General features: G+C 47.5%; 1 protein-coding gene across 1 annotated transcript in view; it reads right to left on the bottom strand.

The window, feature by feature from the left end:
• Positions 1-1,659: 1,659 nt before the first annotated feature.
• The window catches only part of Lama3 (laminin subunit alpha 3), a 227,444-nt gene continuing 207,374 nt past the window's right edge, over positions 1,660-21,729 (bottom strand). Inside the window, exons 68-75 of the mRNA XM_051163755.1 lie at positions 17,895-18,061; positions 13,722-13,905; positions 10,842-10,982; positions 7,473-7,632; positions 7,248-7,378; positions 4,814-4,907; positions 3,184-3,303; positions 1,660-2,546 (exon numbers count right to left, since the gene is read on the bottom strand). Coding sequence (XP_051019712.1) covers positions 2,401-2,546; positions 3,184-3,303; positions 4,814-4,907; positions 7,248-7,378; positions 7,473-7,632; positions 10,842-10,982; positions 13,722-13,905; positions 17,895-18,061 — 1,143 coding nt within the window. The 3' untranslated portion in view covers positions 1,660-2,400. The remainder of the gene's footprint in view (positions 2,547-3,183; positions 3,304-4,813; positions 4,908-7,247; positions 7,379-7,472; positions 7,633-10,841; positions 10,983-13,721; positions 13,906-17,894; positions 18,062-21,729) is intronic.

Genomic DNA, 21,729 nt, shown 5'->3' with positions numbered 1-21,729 from the left:
ACATTCTGAGTCAGGAAGCAGAGAAAAGGATGGGTGAAGTTCCAGAATACCTTTCTAAACAGTAGTTCCCAATGACCTAAGGACCTCTCAACTCCACTTCTCAAAAGCTCATAGCACCTCTCAGTGCCTGACCTGTAGGACCAAACTTATCTACCTGTGAGAATATCCAGACCATAGCAGGAACCAGGGGTGGCCTGTGCTGGGCTCCCCAAGGCACTGTGGAGAGCATCGGTCAAAACAGTGGTTATATTTGTATTGTGCTTGGTGGTCGACCAAGATGGTGCTCCTGCAGAGGCAGAAACATCTACTGCAGGAGCAAACATCTCACTGGAGAGTGGCCACACTGAGGGTCTGCTGGCTGAAGTCACCCAGGACTCCGCTGAGCATTGGTGGCTGGGATTTAACCAGCAAATTCAGATGGGTGGCTGTTCTCCATGCTGTTATTATAAAACAGAGAGGGAAAACTCAGGGATTAGTCCCAGTGGCTACATGGTAACTCACAGCCATCTGTAATGTCACTCCAGTTCCAGGGTTCTGACACACTGTTGTGGCCTCAGCAGGCACTGTATGTACACGGTGCACAGACATACATACGGGAAAATAGCCATGTACATAAAAGTAAGGAAATATTAAAAAAGAAGCAGCTGTCCCACGGCGAGGCCACAGATTGCTTACAGACACACAGTACTAATGAGTGCGGCATACTTGTAGGGTCCCGAACATTGCAGATATAGTCTGGGTAACAGCAAGAACTGAGGAGAGAGACCATGCATGATGCGACAATCTGCTGATGACTGGGAACAGAGAGGAGCTTCCAGCAGATGCCAGGCCCACCACTGAGGATATTTTTTTTTCATCTGAAAATCAATATATTCTGAAGCACCTGACTTACAGTCAGGCAGTTCAGCTGGAGAGCTGACATAGCATCCCTAAAGATTACCCACAGCTCCTGCTAAGCATCTGCCGTGGGAAGGAGGGAGCTGCCTCTGCAGGAGAGCACTCCAGTTATGTACAGCTGCAGTTGGTGGAAAATGCACTCAGAGGACTGTATTGGGGGGAACTCAGACAAACAAGGGCTGGGACTCACATCCAGAAGCAGAGACCATATAGCTATAAGAACACCATATAGGGATATTGCACCCAAATTTTCTTACTATCCCCAATTTTATTATACCCAGTATTTCTTTCTTCCCTAACAAAGAGTTGAATATGCAGAAATTTTGCATTGTCTTCATTAGCACAACTGGTGCTGGGTAATAATGCTGGTCTGTTGTATCATGCATTATTTTGTAGATAAATCTAAAGGTGATTTATTCTTCTTGTTGGCTCCTGTCGGCTTGCCATAAAAGCTTCAGTCATCGATCTGGCTAGATGGTTTGGTGGGTAAAATACCTGCTGCACAAGCCAGAGGATCTGAGTTCGGGTCCCCAGCACCTATCCATAAGCTAGGCACATGTCTGTAACCCCAGCACTGTGGGATGGAGATGGGACAATCCTGGAGAGACATGTTGGGTGTTCAAAGCCAGTCAAAATTCTGGGCTCGGGGTTCAGTGAAAGATCTTGCTTCAAAATAAATAAATAAGGTGGAAAGTGATTAAGGAAGACACCAATGTTTAGCTCTGGCCTCCTTATATGTGCACAAAGATACATATAGCTTTATTATATCGCATACATTAATCTTAGCACATCTACTGGATGATCTGTATTCTCAAGGGGTTGGTAGTAATTTAGACCTACTTGCTAGCAGATTGGGGAAGGCAAGGGTTGGAGGCCAGGGAGCCTCATTAATTAATGGGTTCAGTAGTTCAGCTTGTTAATTCCTGTTTCATGAGCATTATATGTCTCTCTAATTGTAGTGCATGCCCCTTCAGGGCAGGGCTGACTTATTAAACCCCATTGTAGTTCACACACTGAGCACATAGCTGCTCAGTACCTTGAACAGGTGCTGAAAAACCAATATAATTGGCAGTGGTCATCAGCCCTTGGCTTTCCTTGCTTAAAAAGCGTCCTAAGTTGAAGAGTGCATTGCATTTATTTAACCCCATGATTTGTAGCAATTTAACATATTTCAAAGTTTTGTATTCATAAAGTGTTCTAAATGAGATTTTCTTTTCAGCAACTAGAAAAAAGTTGTCTAAAAGGCATTTAATTCTTAGTGGATAAAACCCAATACTAACAAAAGCATTGTGTGCATGTTTAAATAACAATTTGTTCATTTTCTTCAAGAAATGGGATTTTTATATAAAATACATGTATAGCACTGATGACAACATGATGGGCCTGTGTGGTTGGATTCAAAATGAGACCAGCTTTAAAATGTGCTGATGGTGTCCTCATGGCTTTGAATAGGGGAGGGAGCTATGCTGGGTGCTTCCAAAGGCGGCTTCTCTTGCCACAGGGTTAGTGGTCAGGGCAGCCATTGAGGCTGACAGAACCCTGGACTTCTGTGGCTTCCGTGATGGGGACAGGAGCGTGGTTGACTTGAATATTCCTCAGACAGCCAAAAAATGAGTTCCACACAGGGAGCGTAAGCATTTTCAGTTTGTCTGAAAGAGGAAAGGAAGAGGCACTGGATGGATAGCTCATGCCACGAGGTAAATGCACCAGGGGTGTTAAGAATATTCTTAGAAAGACCCAGAGACCCCCTGGCTCGGCCCTCCTGCCTGTTGAGATAGACTCCTCCAGAGAAGAAGCATCCATAGCCCAAATCAGTAGATAAAAACTTCAACTCTGCCACCTTTTATGGATCATGAAGGGACTATAAAGCTAATGAGCAGACTACCTGAGGGACATAAAACCTGAGAGAATGAAAAGGTCCCTTTCCAGGCAACATTTCAGTGAACGTGACTCAACCTGCTCAGCTTTCCCATTTGGACTCACAGTCAACTCAATGCCGGGGAGGAGAGAGCATCGTTTTTCATCAGCTTTCTTGATTATTTTCTGACACAGGCGTCTGACTTAATGGGGCCTCTTACAGGAGGATTGTAAATGACAGGCTTGGGACCAAAGGAAGCAGTAGTCATGGGGCCTGCACTACCCTGAGATGTGCCCCCATGCTGGGGCAAAGGGCCTTGGCAACTCCACTGTGCCCTTGTCTTTACTCATGTGTTGGGGCACCTTAGCTGTTGGTTAAGAAGAAATGTCCAGAACTGCTGGTGAAAACTTGCGACTAGAGTTACTTACCTGGGACACCTCCAATGTGTAGTGACCCTTGGCTGTTGTTAGGTGGGAAGGAAAGCTGTCCAGCTGTGTAGCTGTTGTCTGTGTCCAGTTCCAGATGCAGGATGTGCTCTTTAATGGAGACTGGAGGAAAGGAAGCTGGTTAGGTCAGCCACCTGTGGAGAACTCGCCCACTGTTTAATATCTGCACTCTTCTGTTAGCCATTGCTTTGAGCTCATTCCCCCTGGCCCCTTAGGGGACTGGTTTGAAGGCGCTCGGTCAGCCTTGGGTGGAAATTCAGCACACTACTTAGTAGCAGCCAGGGTCAGTGTTCCACAGATATTACTAAATTGAGTCCCTAAAATGAATCCACGGGGTTGAAGAGAGAGCTAAGTTGGTAAAGTGCCTGCCTTGCAAATGTAAGGAGCTGAGTTCACGCTCTCAGATTACCTAAAAAACAGTAAAAATACTACATGTGATGATGGGTTCTTGCAATCCCAGTACCAGGGAGGAAGAGACAGGCAGATCCCTGGGGCTAACTCACCAGCCAGCAAAGGCTATCAGCTCCAAACCAGTAAGCCCCTGTCTCAGAAGCCAAGGTGGTCAGCACGTGAGCAACGAACTAAGTTTGGCCTCTGGATAGAACCCAGGGCTTGATGCATGATGGGCAAGCATTCTACCAATTGGGCTGTATTCCTGGCTTTTGGCTTGGGTATCTCTAAGCTAACACCTACAAGTTACCATGACAGATTCTGAGAGGGTGTGCTCACTTCCCCCCTCTATTCTGGTTGAACAGTTTGGATTAATATTTAATGATTATTGAAAAGAATAATGGTGACTCTTAAAAATCTAACAGTAAAACTGGATGCTCATTGAATGCTCACTATAGAGCAGGTGCAGGCCGTGCCCTTAATACACGCTCTTCCATTTAATTTTCACAAACCTATACAATTTCATCTTCATTTTACAAATGAGAAAACAGACGTAAGGAGTAGTTTGCCCATGGCCACAGAGTAAGAGATAGAACTTGAAGCTGTCTTCTCTTTCAAATTGTGTGTGTGTGTGCGTGTGCCTGCTGTCTATCTGTACTTGTACCTGTGTGAATATATGTTTGTGAGTGCACTACCAGAGAAGCCGGAAGAGGACACAAGTCCCCTGGATTTAGAGATACAGGTGTTTGTGACCCACCCACCACTGTGGGTTGGGAATCACACTCAGGTCCTCTAGGAGAGCAAGACGTGCTCCTACGTGACAGACTGGGTCATCTCTCTGTCCCCAGGGTCTTGGCTTTTGTCATTGTTGTTGTTGTTTTCAAGGAGCTCAGAGCCACAAACCTACACCACACATTATTACTGCCTTAGACACTGAAGCAGCTCATTGGTTTTCCAGGTGGGGCTGGCCTGAGGAAAATCCTCCACACCCCAAACTCAGCACACTATGGGGGAACCGGAGGCAATAGCCATACAATAATCTAAGCACAGTTGATGTTGAAACAGATGAGAAAACTGGGGGTTGGGTGGGGGTGGGATGTGGCTGGTATTAGTACCTGGTACAGCCCAGTCCTCCCAGTGGATGGACTGAGGCTGCCTTTGAGAAGTTCAAACACAGGTCAAAGGATTTCCCTGTGTGCACCAGAGGTTGCCAATGTCATACCTGACACAGAGTGCCACTGTCCGTCACACAGAGATTGTTTTGGTGTGATTGATGTCAAGGTCCCACCTGCCTCACTGTCCACAGAGGCCGTGACCTGAAACATATAAGCATTTGGCGGTTTCCTTCAGAGGAGCCCATGGGGCCAGCCTCCTCCTGCCCTCTTCCCTGTACACAGGGAAGCAGCTGGGAAGCAGGCTAGATGTGGGCCCTGACTTGTACCAGGGCCCCCACTATACCACACAACGCCCAAAGCTCCTAAAGAATTCCTCTCTCACACTCCTTCCAAGTAAACCAACCAAACTGTAAACCCAGGTCCTGCCTAGAACTGCACTCCCCGCCTCAGTCCTCAGAGGTCACTGACAAATACCCACCATTCTCCTCTGCTGACAAAGATACCTGAAATTTAGAAGTCAAAAAATGCTGGCGGGGGTCCACACCTGGTGCCATGCCCAGCCAGTTATAATAAGTCTCCCAGGTGCCTGCACATTAGAGGGCTTTCAGCCTGGCCATTAAGCTACATATTGTATTGGGCAGGATGTGTGTCAGGAGCCAGGCGCTTGGGACACTGTTGGCAGAATCCCACCTGCTCACTCTACAGGTCGGGGACTCCTTCAGGATCCCCCAAGTGTTGAGTCATGGTAAATAAAACCAGAATGCTAAAATAAGCGTGTCTATAAATAATTTACATACGATTTGTCTGTAACTACATAGGGCAGGTCACGCTGAAGCAGGTTTTAAGCTAACCAATGTCTCTGCAGTTATGAAGGTCACCAAGTCTTTTTTTTTTTCTTGGCATTACTTCCTTTCTGGAGGCTGTCACTGAAGAGCCTCCCTGAAATCCTTCTCTGAAAAGCCGGCCACTATGTACCCTCCATCTGCAAACTCTCCCCTGCATACCCTCCACTCTCGTACCCTTCACCCATGTACCCTCCTCCCATGTGCCCTCCACTCACATGCCCTCCTCCCACGTGCCCTCCATCTGAGTGCCCTCCACCCACGTACCCTCCTCCCACGTGCCCCCCACTCATGTGGCCCCCACCCGTGTGCCCTCCACCCACGTGCCCTCCACCCGCACAGGCAGCTGCTTGCTCCTCTGCATGTGACTGCAGACTCACACTGATGTAATGCTTATAGCTTCAGCATAAGGCTCTACGGGCAGTTGCTCATTGCTGGGGAAGGGGTGTCATTTTCCTCAGAGGTGTACGCACTGGCAAGTAGCCTGTGCTCCTGGAAGTGACCCTCACCCATGTGCCTGTGAGCAAAAGCAGCTGAACTCACTGGGTCCCCCACAAGGACAAGGAAGTAGAAGAGGGGAGCAGGAATGGCCAAGTGAGAATCATGGGTAAATATGATCTAAACTTATTATGCCCATACATGGGCACACATTTCCATAAATGGAAATATCATAAGGAAATCCATTATTGTGTATAAGTACATGATAATAAACACTTCAGAAACATGCCATGGGGGCTGGGGACCAGTCTAGAGCACTGAAATAGAGTCCTTGCATACAGTGTCAGAGACTCTGGGTTTGATCCCTGAAAATAGAAAAAAAAAAAAGTATTCTAGGGGTTGCGGCTGTCATCTGGGATATACTCTCTGATTTTAATAAATCATAGAAAGCTAAATGAAAGAAAATGGTACAATATTCATCTTTGACCCAAGGCCTGAGCTACAGACAGGATTCCTGGAACTATTTCATTTTAAAGAGATATAACATGGTTGTTGAAAATGGGATTGACTCAGGCCTGTGAGTGACAGAGACACAAGGCAGCGAAAGCATTAACGGAGGGAAGAGTCTACGAAAAAACAAGGGGGAAATGGAGCGGGGCCCGCGACCAGCTTAGCCACGGAGACCAGAGCATTAAAGTTGCTGAGAAACAATAAAGGGTCCAGAGTGGATTCTGTGGGCTCAGGACCCCAGGTGTGGATGTGACCTGATGTAGACATGGAAGGAGAAGTTAAGGTGAGGGATGAGCATGGGTTGGGGACATGGCCTTTCCTCCAATCTTGACAAAAGCCCCAGGATTGAGAATGAGCCGCATTCGTCTGCAGCTACCTTGAATGCACTCAGTCTTGTCTGACCGCAGAAGCTAAGCAAGGTCTGACCCGGTTAGTACCCGCATGGTAGAATTATTATCTATATTTTATAGGCACTGAGACTGGGCCTGAAGGAGTTTGAAGAGCTTCCCCAAGTCCCTTTAATTAAGCGGCGTCACCAGAATTCAGCTCAGTTGGTTTGAGGTTTCCCAAGTGTAAAGACGAAGCAGAGAGTAAGATGATGATGACTTGCTGATGAAAAATGGACAATTACTCTCCAAAGCTAGGTCTCATGTAATGTCGGGTGCCACCCGTATCCTGCCTTCAGACTTACTGGGCCTGTGAGTAGCCCCTGGCTCCCTCTCCCCTTCCACACAAGCATCCTGCTACATACCTTTCCTGCCTCCATGTAAACACTTAAGTGCTGTCCAGACTGACTTCCGATGTGTATTAAGACCCCAGTGAGACTTCTCGGGCGAATGCTGAAAACAAGCTTAAGCTCTGGCCCCAAGGACACGGAATTGGCTTCCAAGAGAAAGAGAAGGAAACAGTTAAAACTCTGTACCTAAGGAAAGAGGACAGAGTTCTTCAGACATGAACTTGAGCAGCCGTTTCTTACCCAGGACCACATGGCCTCCTCCTTGGGAGAAATAAATGCCTTTCTCTAAGGAGCCACTCAAGCAGGGGGATACCCCAAACCTCGCAGAGGGGGAATCCAGGGGTTTTGAGTCCAACTGGAAGTTCCTCAGGCACCCCACAAAACTGTGTTGGGGGAGGCTCTGTAAGGAAGCAGAGGATAAAAAATTCATGGTGTGAAACTCCCAGAGAAGCTGAGGTGAAGGGCATGCAGCTTGGCTGAGGAAGGAGAGTCTAGCAGGTTCCTTCTTCCTGCTTCAGAGAGTCAGGGGGTCCTGACTGTTTTCCCTTGGCTTCTTGTCACAGAGTCCAGGCAAACCTGTAAACCAGAGGCTTGGTTGGACGGTAACGTTTGATGGTGATGCTCAACTAAGCGCTGGTTGGAAGTTGGAAGTTGCTAGCCTGTGCCCAAATAAGAACAAGTGGGTCAACCTAACTCTGCTTCATGCAGACTGAGCTGCCACATGGGGAAAATTCCACCTTACCGTTTACATGTATCACCGTTCTCTATAGGTGCGAACCTTTTCTTGGGCTTTGTGAGCCAGCACAATAGCTTAACGCCAGGCAGCTGACTAAAAACGGGGCCAAAATGTTCTCAAATAATAAAGTGCAAGGTACCTTCCTATACTATTATGCTTGGTGTACTACCAACCAGGAGTCCAAAGAAGACACTGTGCACCCACCCCATCAATAGTCAGTTTTAAAAGGTAATTTTAAGGGAGCATGGTGACTTTAGAGATGCTTGTGGTGCTGGTAGCAACGTTAAGTGGCTGGCAAGCCCTCCTCATAAATTAGTTTTTATGATGTTTTAATATCGTCACCTTGACAGTGTCTAGAATCATCTAATAGGTAAGCCATTAGGCATGTCTGAATCATCTACTAGGTAAGCCACTGGACACGTCTGTGACAGAGTTTCTAGATGGGGTTAACTGAGATGGGAAATCTACCCTAAATATAGGTGGCACCAACCCATGGGCTGAGGTCTTCATCAACTAGAAACCCAGTTGCATGTCTCCATTCCTCTTGCGCCTGGCTGTGAGTGCAATGTGCCAGTCATCTCACACTCTTGACACCACAGGGACTGTATCTTAGAACTAGCAGCCAAAATAAACCCTCACTTCCCTAGGTTGCCCTTGTCAGGCATTTTGTTGTAGCAATGGAATAATACCCAATAGAGTTTCCTCATGTTTCTCATGCTAGACAGGAGTTCTGTATCTGAAACCAAGCACAGACGGCACAGGACGGGCCGGAGCCAACATGGAATCCCTAGGGTGTGCTGCAGTTGCATTGTTTGCAAGCACTGCTGGATTCCTACAGCTGGAATCTCAGCTGTCCCAAACGCCACACTGAGAGCTTGCCTGCCCGTGGCATTGCAGGAAGGTTGTACTCCCTTAGGAAGCAATGAGCTCAGTGGTGGCATGCTCATCCGAGGGGGTAGTGGGAGTTTTGGTCTTCCCTCACTTTTTTGCTTCCTAGCCACCTGAAGGCATGCAGTTTTGTCCCATGAGATGTTCCCTATGTGATGTCTTGCCTTGCCACACAGGCCCAAAAACAACCGGGCCAAAAGACCATATCATAATAAAATCCATTGCTCTTCAGATAGACCACTGGAAACAGGTGCTACTATCTGTCCCAGATGAGGAGACTAGTGTGATTAGCAAGGTTGTAAAAGAACCTATCCAGCTCAAACAAATACCTAACTCACGTCTCTGAGTAGTCTTTCTAGCCTGTGATCTTCTCTGAGAGGAAAATAGGTTTAGAGGTTGAAGAAAAGTCAGTGTTAGCAGTAAGCATCCCCCTTAGCCTCTGCCATACACACCATATTGCATATCATACAAATTCGGCATGTATTGCATATGACAGAGCTACCAAGGTTACTACATATGAATATAGTACAAAACAATACTTTACTCCTTGCTACAGCTTTGGCACAAAGAGTGGGCCAGGTTGTACCCCATGGAGCTACCCCAGGTTGGCTGGGCCACGCTGAAGCCCTGAACTCTAAGCTGGTAAACAGGCTTGCTTTAATGACATCTTTTCCCAGGGCTAGATTTTAGTCTGTGCCATTCCCTATCTCACTGCAAACATCACAGCAGGTGGTGTCCCCAGATCTTGAGGAAGGTGCAAACACTGCACTTGGGTGAAGCATATCTCCTAGGCCTGAGCTGTTCATAGTACCACTGACCTAAAACGGCCCAAGAAAGGTCAGGCATGTAGGGCACACCAGGTGCGGTCAGCACTTCTGCAGGGTGGGAGGAGAGGCAGAAGGAGAACAGGATAGAGGATTGTGGTCCCTTTAAACTTGACAAGGGCAGGAAATTGTAACTCTGGTGCCAGAGGACACTCAACTGCCCAGAGCCATATGCTGAAGTGTGAGTCTTGGCCTGACACTGTCATTTCAGATGCCGAAGAACAGGAAGATGCACACATGCAGGTGTAAAGATCATCCTTTGTGTTGTTTTCTGTCTGGGCCTGGAGATCCAGCCTAGGCCCTCGCGCTGCCAAGCACAGGCTTTGCTGCAAACACACCCTTCCCCTTCTTCAAGGAGCCCTTTGACTAGAAAAGAGGACACACTTGGCTTTGTGCCAATGCTAACATGTCTTGAACCATCTTCCTCAAAAGTGTCTTCTGCCCACAGGAATGAGCAAGGCCTGGCTCTCTAGCTAGACTGTCATGATGTGCTTCACTTCCATGACCTTACTTTTGTGGTTACTTTTTATTTATGATAAAGGACATTGGCTTTCTTTTATAAAGGGGAAAAAAAGCCCTTTAAAGTACACTTCGATTCAACAGCAAGTTGATAGGCAGTAAGGTAGGAAGTACAAGCTACCACTACTGCTTTTGGGAAAGTGGCAGAGACTGCCCAAAGCTTGGGTCACATCATCCTAACCTACAACCTCGGCCCCAGGCTAGAGACATGGCTCAGTGGTTAGGAGCAGTGGCTGTCCTTCCCAGCATCCACATGGCGGCTCACACCCTTCTGTAACTCCACTCACTGGCGAATCCGATGCTCTCTTCTGGCCTGCACAGGCACCAGGCACACATGTGGTGCATAGACATCCATACAAAGAAAATACCCATGCACATAAAATAATAAGACAATGAACAAATACCCCTGGAAGAGACGCTAAGAGAGTCATGTTTCTAATACCACAGAGAACCGCACTGTCACGTCTTCAATGTCCATGTCTCAGCCTGGACCCCATACATAGGCTTGGGAATGCAGGCGGGCACTTTCTCTGTGTGTTTGTGAACATTACATATGGCAGACAATCATTTAAAGGATTTAGACGTCTTTAGTGTCTTGTGTAAGTTGTGCTTACACTGAGAACTACCTTTTCCTAGTTTTACCTTTGACTTTCTCGATAGTGACAAGCCCAGGTAAACCTGTGCTCTGGGGCTGATGGTTGAATTTCCAGGCAAATTGACTTCCTGGGCTCTTATCCCGTCCACAACCAGGCGCGCCTTTCCTCCACTCAGTCCGAATACCACCTTTAGAGTGAAGAGAAGAATCAAAGGTTTACCTTTGCCACGTGGTGCCAAGTTTTACTAGTAGTCATAGGAGACTTAAAATAAAAAGCTTTCTACTCTTCAGTAGCGTTCCAGGAGGAGAAAGGCCTTGTCTCTTGTTCATTGCCATGACCATTGCTTTCTGTGAGACTTTCTCTGATACTGAGCAGCTGCGATGAAGCAGAGTTAAATGAACAGCTGCTTGAAAGTAGATGAATCAACAGATACAACAGATCTAGAAATGTAAACAGAAGGTGCACAACCAAGGGCACAGATTGCAGCTAAAAGTCCGCACAGCCTGTACAGAGCTGAGGGGAGGCCAAGTCAGGGCAAGGACCCTGGAGTGAGCAGGAAATGGACGTTTCTCTTGCAACACAGGTGGCAAGCATCCTCTTTGCTACAAGTTTGAATCCTTGTCTGCTCTCAGTGGGATGGGCTTTCACTAAGACTCCACTTCCAGGGCCATCAGGACAGGTTGAAATTGTCTACAAATAATTCACTCACTCACCCACTCACTCACTCACCCACTCACATACACACTCACTCATCACACACTCGCACACTCACACACTTACACTCCCACACACCCATTCCCACACTCACACTCACACACTCATTCACTCACTCACACTCACTCACCACACACTCATACCCACACACTCATACTCACCACACACTCACACTTACTCACACACTTAGACACACACTCTCCTTCCCTTTCTTCCGCCTCTCTGTCTGCCCCGGCCACTAGCCCAACCAGTGGGCCAAATCACAGGAAGCAACATTGGCTTCCTCCTTTGCTTTCACTTCACGCACAATCTAACAGACACCCGAGTTCTAGGTCAGTCTAGGTTATACAGTGAGTTCAAAGACAGCCTGGGCTATACAGTGAGATCCTATATCACAAATTAAAAAAAAAAAAAAAAAAATCCAGACCTGAAGGCACAGCTTGGTGATCTATCATAGCTATCTGGAAGCTGTGGCAAGAGGGCTCTAGGGTCAAGGTCAATGTAAAGAACTGAGACCCTTTAGCTCAATGGTAGAGTGCTTACCTGGCATCTGTGAAGCCTTAGACTCAATTTGTAGTATTGTTAAGTAACACACACACACACACACACACACACACACACACACACGGCCCAAATCTTTAGATTGGCCTATGACATTTAAGTTATAAAAACCCTGCCCCACCCCGCCCTGCTCCAATCTTGTCCCTTATAACTTTGTGATCTGCCCAGTGAGCTAACTCCAGCTCTATTCGCATGGCTTCACGTAGGGGTTCCCCCTCTCCAGGAGCCTCTTCCTAACTATCTCCACTAAAACAGTACCTCTATTCTGACTTCTGTGTGGCCTAACTTCAATCTAACATTTCCCCCAAAAGACTACCACCTGACATTACAGTCAGGGCAGTTGTTAGTGCAGCCCATTACATATGTGTTGGATATTAATAAATGGAACTTATCATGTTACTTAGGCTTTCTGATTAACAGTTCCATGGTAGAAAAACATGGCTTCCTTTTAACTTTTTGGTGTCTGCTTTTTTTGTTTGTTTGTTTGTTTTTGTTTTTTGAGACAGGGTTTCTCTGTGTAGCCTTGGCTATCCTGAACTCACTTTGTAGACCAGGCTGGCCTTGAACTCACAGTGATCTGCCTGCCTCTGCCTCCCGAGTGCTGGGATTAAAGGCGTGCCCCACATTGCCCGGCTTGGTGTCTGCTGTTTTTAATGAGGTGGCCTCAGGCAAGAGTTAGGATGGTAGGGATGTAGTGAGAGAAAGCTTTCTGCTTGTGCTTTGAGAAAGAATGCCTAGTACACACACACACACACACACACACACATACACACACACACACACACATACACACACACACACACACACACACACACACAGAGACAGAGACAGAGATGCAGAGAGAGACAGAGAGAGAGAGAGACAGAGACAGAGATGCAGAGAGAGACAGAGAGAGAGAGAGACAGAGAGAGAGAGAGAGGGAGAGAGGAGCTTGGAAGTCCAGAAAGTAAAGTAGCCCTGCTGCCATCCACACATGGTGCATGAGTGTGTGTGGCAGTCTTTGTCCCAAGAGGCTGGGCATTTAATGCCTCTAACGACAGAGGCTGTGCCTGAGCATGTGCTGGGGCTCCTGGTAATAATTCTGGACTCTTTGTTGTTGTTGTTGTTTTTTTTTTTTTTGGTTTTTCAAGACAGGGTTTCTCTGTGTAGCCTTGGCCGTCCTGGACTCACTTTGTAGACCAGGCTGGCCTCAAACTCACAGTGATCTGCCTGCCTCTGCCTCCCGAGTGCTGGGATTAATGGCGTGCACCACCAGGCCCAGCTTAATTCTGAACTCTTAATCTTGTCTACTGAGACAGTAGATTCCACACCAGCTGGAAATAGAGACTAGGGATCCCTTCTCTGAAACACTTGAGAACATAGGCATTAAGATCTGTTTTCTGATTTTGGAATGTTCACAGATACATAATGACATATCTTAGAATAGGACTCAAGTCTGAACAGAAAATATATCTGTATTTAATATACAAATAGACAGAAACTCTATAAAATATATTTAGTATTTTGACTATAATGCATCACAGGAGAACAAGTATGGCATTTTCTATTTAAGGTACTATGTCTTTGCTCAAGTGTTTGGGACACTGGACCCTGTTGGGTTTTGGATTATTTGAAGATGCTCAACTCATTGTCACACAGACCCAGCTCTCACCGTGTGCCACTTCCCATCGTGGCATCGCTCCTTGCTCCTGAGCCTTAGTTTCTTCCCTTCTGTCCCCAAAGCAAAGACAACACGTCCTTCCGAGATATAAAGAGCCATGAATGAGTCCTTGGTGCCTGTGTAGAACACCAGGCCTCTGGAGGATGTTGTCTGTATGTCCAAAGAAAATTGTGACCTGTGGATGAAGAGACAGGGAACAAGAATTGGGCATGCTGGCCTATAATCCCAGTTCTCCGGAGCTGGGGCAGGGGGATCACAAGCTTGACACCAACTTGGGATGCCTAGAAGATTTCAGTTATACAGCAGGTATATTTTCCTCAAAAACAAAACAAAACAAAACCCACAAACCAAACCAAAATTTAAATAAAGAGGAAGAAATGGGCAGTGGAGGGAACTAGACGCTTGCAGTTCCCTACATCACAGAAGAGAAGTGGGAGTGAGCCCGCTCCCCAGAGACATGGGACCGCCAGAAGCCGGAGCACACTAGCTGTTAATAGTGCTGTTGTACAGTTCCCTTGCTATGTTAGAGAAGTGCTCAGATTTTATATGGCAAATTTAGCTAGTGGTATAAGTCCTAGCATGTGACAAGAGGGAACATGTTGGGACTTTAAAAAAAAAAATCAACATTAAAATTATGGTAAAATTCACATGACCTAAAATTTACTATCTTCACCACTTTTGAGTGTCCAGTTCACTAGGGATGATTTAATTCATAATATTGTGCAAAGCCATCTATAGAGCTTCTCTTCACGTGGAACACAAACTCTACCCTCTGCGCTCTACTCTTCTTTGCTTAGTTTCCTGGCTGCTCTTGGTCCCTCAGCAAGTGTGCCTTTGTGTGTCTGGCTTAGCTCTCTCACTAATACAAAGTGTCTAAACCCAACAAGCATGCTTTTTATTTGTGTACATTCACAGGGAGGGAAGTGGGAGGATGACTGAGGATGTGACTTGGGCATCACCAGATGGGCATTTTCTCTCTATGGGGCATGTTTAACACACAGGCACAGGAGCATGGACTCATCTCCTCCTACTCTCCCCACTTCTCTGAGCCCCAGACCTCAGCTCGCCTGGAAGAGGAATTACAAAAGATTATGTAGCCAACAATGAAAGCTCGTATTAATTCATATGATAGCTCCATATCATTTCCTAATTGAACTGAGCATGCTTTTCTTTATATGAAGATTCCTATGCATCTGTCCATCAACTCATCTATCAAACCATGTAACCATCCAACAGGTAGTTACTGAGTGTTTAGTGTGCAGAAAGCACTGTGCTGGGTACTGAGGATGCACCCATGGGATTTTGTTTCTTGAGTTGTCTATGGTGCATGGGGCCACCAACAGGTTCCTTGAAGCAGTAGAGACACAGGAGACAAGTAGATGCTTGCATGCACTGCCTGGGGTCCTTATCTATGAACGCACCAGAGGACAGAGCAGGTTTCTCTTGCTTGCAGCTATATGGGCAGGGCCTCCTACAAAGTGCACATTCAACACATAGTGACAGAATTTAGTTAAGGAGGAAATGAATAATTCAGAGGTAGAATCTGGATGTAGAAGGCGATATTAGACTGTTAATTCTTTGCTTTCCAAGATTGTGAGGCTAAGATGTATATTTGTTCATCAGATGAACAGGTTTCCTAGAGCGCGACATTATTCACGATGAAAAAGAGCTCATGTTTGTTAAAGGAAATAGCCCAGACATCCCACTGTTCCCTGTTTCTCCTGACGTGTCTGGTTGCCTGTGCCAACTGAAAAGACTACTGGGATGCACTCCAGGGCCCTCCGCACTCCGCATACGTGGGCTCACTGATTGGACTTGACATTTGCTTCCAGAACTGTTTCTTAAGGCAGTGTTGTAGAAAAGACTAACTAACATTTTAAAAAGGCAGCAGTAAACTCACATCTGAGAATATGGCAGCCCAGCTGTGACTCCTTATTGCTAGAGGGAAGAAGAGGAGCTCAAAAGTACATTTCTATGTTCATCGCAGGGTTAAAGTGATGCCACCAGCTTTTGGGGACGGTGAAAACATAGCCAGAACGAGGGCAACAGCACACACCAGAGCTGGCAACATCCCGAAGACACGAGGGTTAGAACAGTTGGGAGCGGGGTAGCTTACGACTGCATCTACTAATGTGACAGTTACTCTGGACTGTCATCTGGACAGCAGTTAGCACCACACAGGAGACACACTCTGAAGCACGTCAGAGAAGGCGTCTTCCAGAGAGGTTTAGTTGAGGAGGCAAGATCTACTCCAATGTAGGCAACCCGCCCCATGGGCTGGATCCCAGGCTCAGTGAAAAGGCGAAAGTGAGTTGTGTGCAGGCCACCCGGCTCTCTGCTTCCTGGCTGTGGATGCAGTGTGATGCCATGTTCCTGCAGCTTCCTCCAACCATGAGCCAAAGGAACCCTACTTTCTTAAGTTTTTTTTTTTTTTTGTCCCAGGGATGAGGAACTTAGCTAATGTTGTGATGCTTGCCTTGCTGCCCTCCCCTCCCCCACTTTACCTGGATAAGAACTCATGAGGGTTGCCTCATGGGCAGGTAGACAAGTCACCATTCTAAATGTATGCAGAGAGAAAGTGCTGGGGGCGGGGCGCAGGGAGAGAAGCTGCAGTGGGGGAAAAGCTGGGGACAGGGCAGACAAGCAGCATCTGCAGATGCCATTTCTTTAAGATGAGTGATTGTTGTCGTTAACGTCAGCTTGGCCAAGAGAGCAGAGCTGGACAGTGGGGGCTCCCTTCCCAGAAGTCGTGACGTCATCAGGAGAAGACTTGACTAACGAACATCCCCTCCCCTTCCTTCTGCTTTGGTCTTCTACAAGCCCAAGTTCAGCAGATGAGAGGTCCTGAGACTTTCCATGAGGTTAACTGACATAACAACCACTTGCTCAGGTTTTTCCTTTGGGTCTTCCTAACTGTCGTACGATGAGGCATCCTGCGGCTCCCTGAGAGGACTTCAGCCTATCACCATTGTCAGGACAGCAGCATTAGATGCCTTTGACCAATGAGAATATGGAGCCTAGAGAGATGAGTTCATCCGCTAAAATGTCAGGCCGACCCAGAAGGGAAGTATAGACCTAAAAAAGACAGTGCTGTATAGGAAGGCTGCAAAGATGTGCCCATTTCAAGAAGGCCTGCTACAGGGGCACAGAGGAGTCCCCAGTTGTCACATTCTCACATCTACTGAGTGTGGCAGGAATACTAGAACACAGACACTCATAGCCTACATTGACTCTTCTGAGGTGATCTCTACTTCCCTTTCGGGGCCCTGCAGACTGCACTGCAGCCTGACTCCTGCCCACTGTACTCTGCAAAGGTGGCTCTACCCCTTCTCAGACTCTCCCAGCCTGGGCCTGCTGCCCTTCCCCCCCCCCCCCACGCCTTCCCAGACTAAACTTCCTCCCTATCCAGACCCACCTTGGCACTCATCTCAGAGAGAGGCTGAACTGGCACATGACACAGCCAGTGTGGAGCTAAGCGAGGCCGAGAGCCAGAGTACAAGCTGGTCTGTCTGCCCCCTGGGCCCTCTGCCTCGGCTTGAAATATGAAAGTCTGAAGAAGTGCTTGGCATCCTTCCCTTCATGTCTCCTTCACGACACCTGAGAAGGACAGACCTTGCTTTCCTCAGGATTTCCCACATCCTCAGCATTTCTGCTCAGCCCCTCCTCCCTGACAGGAATGCAACATGTTAGCATTAAAAAAAAAAAAAAAAAAAAAAAAAAAAGGTCTGAAAGCATTCTCTGGGAAGGGCGTATCTGGCACCAGGGCTTCCTAAGAGAATAATTCTCATTCAGTACAGAACACAAGAGAAGAAAGGTGATTTATCACATAAATAATGAATAGTTTTGGGGTGGGTGGGATATCAGCCTTATTTTTAGAACACCTTCAAATTCTCAGCTGGAGCTGAGCTGATTGTTTGGGCCCTGAGCAGCCACGTGGCAGCAGCAGGAGTTACATTTCCAGTCCAGCTGTAGGGGGAGGGGAGAGCACATGACAGCCCCCCATCTTATGCAGATTACTATCTCCAAAACACGAACAACACTTCTTTCCTGAGCATGGTGTCATGGGATTAAACATCCTCAGGAGACATTGGAAAACGGGTTCTGAGTTGGTGATGGATGGAACAAGAAAATACATTTTAAAAGGAAAAAGAAAAGGAGAAATACCTGGGCCCCAGCAGCTCCTGGGGAAGTTTGAATAGCAAGTGGCTGGTGGGACTGTCCCCAAAGCGGAGCGCCCTGTGCTTGGGCTGGGGGCTGATTGGTTGCAGGCAGGACTTCCCATTTTGCCACGCCCCCATGCTCCTTGGTGCCTGAGGTTCATCCCGCAAGAGCTGCAAGAGAAAGGAAAGGAAATGAGGACCCGTGGGGGTGGCCGAGGGAGGCAGGCGAGCTTGCCTGGCCCCAGTGCTCAGCTTTCTTTCGCGCTGGAGTCTAGGAGATAAAATCAGCAGAGACGGAAGGCTTGGCGAATAGCCCCCGTGGGATGGGGCCGTCACGGAGAGTCCTTCCAATGTGCCACTTACTGGAGTGGAAACAAAAGAGAAGGTAAGAGCTTACTCTCAGCTTCTCCTGCAGACCCACCCAACTCCATTTAGTGTCCGGGTGTGGCTGTGATTTGGGGGCCTTCTACCTTCAGGAAGTTATGAATGATGTTGGAAGGCGTGGCTTTGGAGAGTCCAACTATCCCTTTTCTCTTACTTCCATTTCCGGGAGAATACATGTTACTCATGGCTTATACAAGTCCACTCTTTTTAGGGAACTGCTGCATCTGGAACCTGCAGGGGTCCAGTATTCCATCCATCTGCTCCATCTTCTCCATGGGAAGAAGCACAGGCTTCTCAGCAGACAGACAGCATGAGGCTTCTACAGCCACAGTAGGACATAGAGCCCAAAGCTTGCCACCTCCCCTTCCAGGCAATTCCCTAGGGCTTTGCAAACAGGGCAGGGAAAGACTGGAGGAAGGGACAAAAGGGTAAGGACACAGGACCTGGCCTCGCTACTGACCAGCACTGATGGGGGCAAAAGAGAGTCTGTCCTGTGGTGGACAACGTTTTCAACTTCTGAGCACTGGATGTATCCAGAGAGGTTGCTAGAGGAAATTGAGAGCCATTGCCCCCTTTCTCTGCAGCAGAGTCCAGATTCTGGCGTCCAGGTCTGGAGCACAGGGCTCAGAGCTCAGTAGGGCTCTTCTTAGGTCAAATGGAGGCTGAGGATTTGTTTAGCTGGGGATGGCTCCGGAACAAGCTTGTGCTCCGTGCTCCTGACAGTGACTCCTGAGGGGACGCTGTTTGGGAAGAGCTGCTGATAAAAAAAAAATGCTGTCCTAGCAGAGAGAAGCCCGTGCAGAACCCAGTGTTCCCTGCTGGGGATAGTTCAGTGAGCAAGGGTTTCTCAGAACTAGCCAAGAGGGAGCAGAGAGAATCGGTGTCAAGTATCACGTCCCCACTGGGCGGCTCCATTGGGCGGGGGCAGGGGAGTCCTAGCTTCATTTCACTTACTGTGATAAAATACCCCTACAAAAGCCACAGAACATCAAGGGAGGCACTTGGAGCATCTAATCATCTCCCAGCCACAGCCAGGAGCAGAGAGACATGCATGAAAGCTCACTGCTCAGCTAGCTGTTCCCACTCTAACACAGCCCTGGACCCCAAGCCAGGGACTGTTGGGACCGCTGCCTCTCACTCTCAGGTGGGTTCTTCCCACACCCCTGCAGACATGCCCCCAGCTCAGCCTGACATGTGCAAGCCTTCATGGAGACTTTCTACCAGGTAATTCTACGTTGTCAAGTCGAGAAACAAGCCATCCCAGGTAGGATCAGTGTCCTTCCTTAAGCCATTTTGCAAGGAAATTTTGGGAACCAAAAGTAAATGGCTTTTCCTAAAACTTCCTTCATAATCAGGTGTTGCTTCCAACCTGATCCCAGACAGAAATGGTACCTAGAATGCACACTTGAGATCCCAAAACCAGGCCTGTTGGCCTAGGCCTGAAAGTCCCACTTCCCAAGAGGCTGAGACAGGAGAACAGTGAGTTCAAACTCAGTCTAGGCAATTTAGTTAGCCATATAGTCTTTAAGGGAAGCTAATGAGGATTCAAGGTGTATTACAGAGGTGGGATGCTTTCCTAACAGTACAGTACACACAGAGACACACACATACACAGACAGACACACACACAGACACACAGGCACACACAGACACACACACATACACACACATAGACACACACACATACAAACAGACACACACACATACACACAGAGACACATACATACACACACACAGACACACACATACATACACACACACACACACACACACACACACACACACACACACACACCAGATATTCCAGGGAAGAGAGGGACAGCCTACTAAATAAAAGCAACTGAAGCTTGCATATTGTTGAGCAGAGATGTTCAATCACACCCAGCAGAAGTCTGAGTGAATTGCTTGAATTCTGAGCTATGCTGGACCCTACTGAGAATAGAGCTCAGCCTGGGGCCTGCCTGGACTCACTCCAGCAGGCCTTCCTGCTACTTTGAAAGGCTTCTTTATCTATCAGCAATAATGGTGACATCAAAATGAAATGTTTTTAATAAAAACCCTTTAACACTGTTAACCCCTCTGTTTTCTTTGACAGCACCACCATCCTTGAGGGAACCTCCGGCTCTACATCTTGGTGTCTGTGGACACCCACTTCTCTGCTTCCTTCATGCATCGTCTTGGTGTCCTACTGCTCCACTTTGTGATGGATTTTTTTTCTCCCGCATCTGGTACCCTTGCCCCAAGAGTCAGCCCTGCTCTCTCTTGCCTGGATGGCTGTAGTAGCTTGTCAGTTTGACTCCTTGTACGTATAATGTTCGTACAACATACCATCACATAGGTTGCTGCTAGCTTAATGCACTTTAATTTCCAGAGTAGCTTAAAGCACTCCTGTCAACAGCTTCACACGGACTGTTGAAAATGTCCACGTTCCATGTGTAACACCTGGCTTCACCCCGTCCCTCGGCCTCCGTTCTCTACCAAGTTTCCCAGTGTTTATTGGATTTTCAAGCCAGCAGAGACTTAAAGAGCACATTCATTGGGGCAGCACTGTGCTTCCTGTGAATTCTGGGCCCATCATTTACAGACCAGGTATTTTTAGAAAAACTTTGAAAACAAACAAACCACTGATCTCAAACTTACCATCTGGGCCTGTCCAGTTTTCACTTTCTTCGGCTTGCAGAGGAAGGCTAAAATGGCAGAAGCCATGGAAAGACCAGAGGACACGCACGCAAAGGACACTGTGCCTGCAAGAGCCGCTTACATCACGTCTCCCAGCTTTGGGCTTCTGCAGCAGCCCTTGCTCCACACAGCACCAGACCATGCACAGCCTCCCCAAGAAGGGCCTCCATGACCCCTAGCCCTGCAGCACAGCAGGTCCTCTCATCTGAGCTCTTTTTATTGTGCACTACAATAAGAACTAACGCATACGAGCATGCTTGCTCTGCATCGCCCCCTTTTTTAGGTGTGTTGTGTATGTTACCTCCCCCAACCCTCACAACGGCATCATAAGAGATTACCATTATTTTCATTTATACTGGAGTAAAGAGATCCGTATACAGGGTAAAATGATCATGCCTAGTTGGTGTACAAAGCCTGACACAAACACAGATAGTCTGACCCTGGGGTCCAGTAGATCAGCCTTGCTGTATTCTCCCCTCTGCCAAGCTATTCAAGGAAGAGAAAATAGTTTGTCTAATCTGGAGCCTGCACAGAAAAGGGAAAAGTTAGATAATATTCTAGCTAATGTCTCTCAGAACGATGGCCCCATCACACCTACCCGCCTAACCCTCCTAGGAGACACCTACAGTTCTCCATCACTTCTCTCAACTTGGAAGACATGCAGACACCGATCACTCAAAATGCCACAAACTCCTCTGTTCTTTCTCTTTCTTGACAAATGCTTGCCCCCTCTCTTCTGCATTAAAAGCTCTACAAGCATTGCCATGTAGTCTACA

The sequence above is a fragment of the Acomys russatus genome, chromosome 20 (genome assembly GCF_903995435.1).
Source record: "Acomys russatus chromosome 20, mAcoRus1.1, whole genome shotgun sequence".
NCBI classification, from domain to species: Eukaryota; Metazoa; Chordata; class Mammalia; order Rodentia; family Muridae; genus Acomys; species Acomys russatus.
The sequence above is the reverse complement of the archived record's forward strand: the minus strand, read 5'-3'. Positions and strand labels throughout refer to the sequence as shown.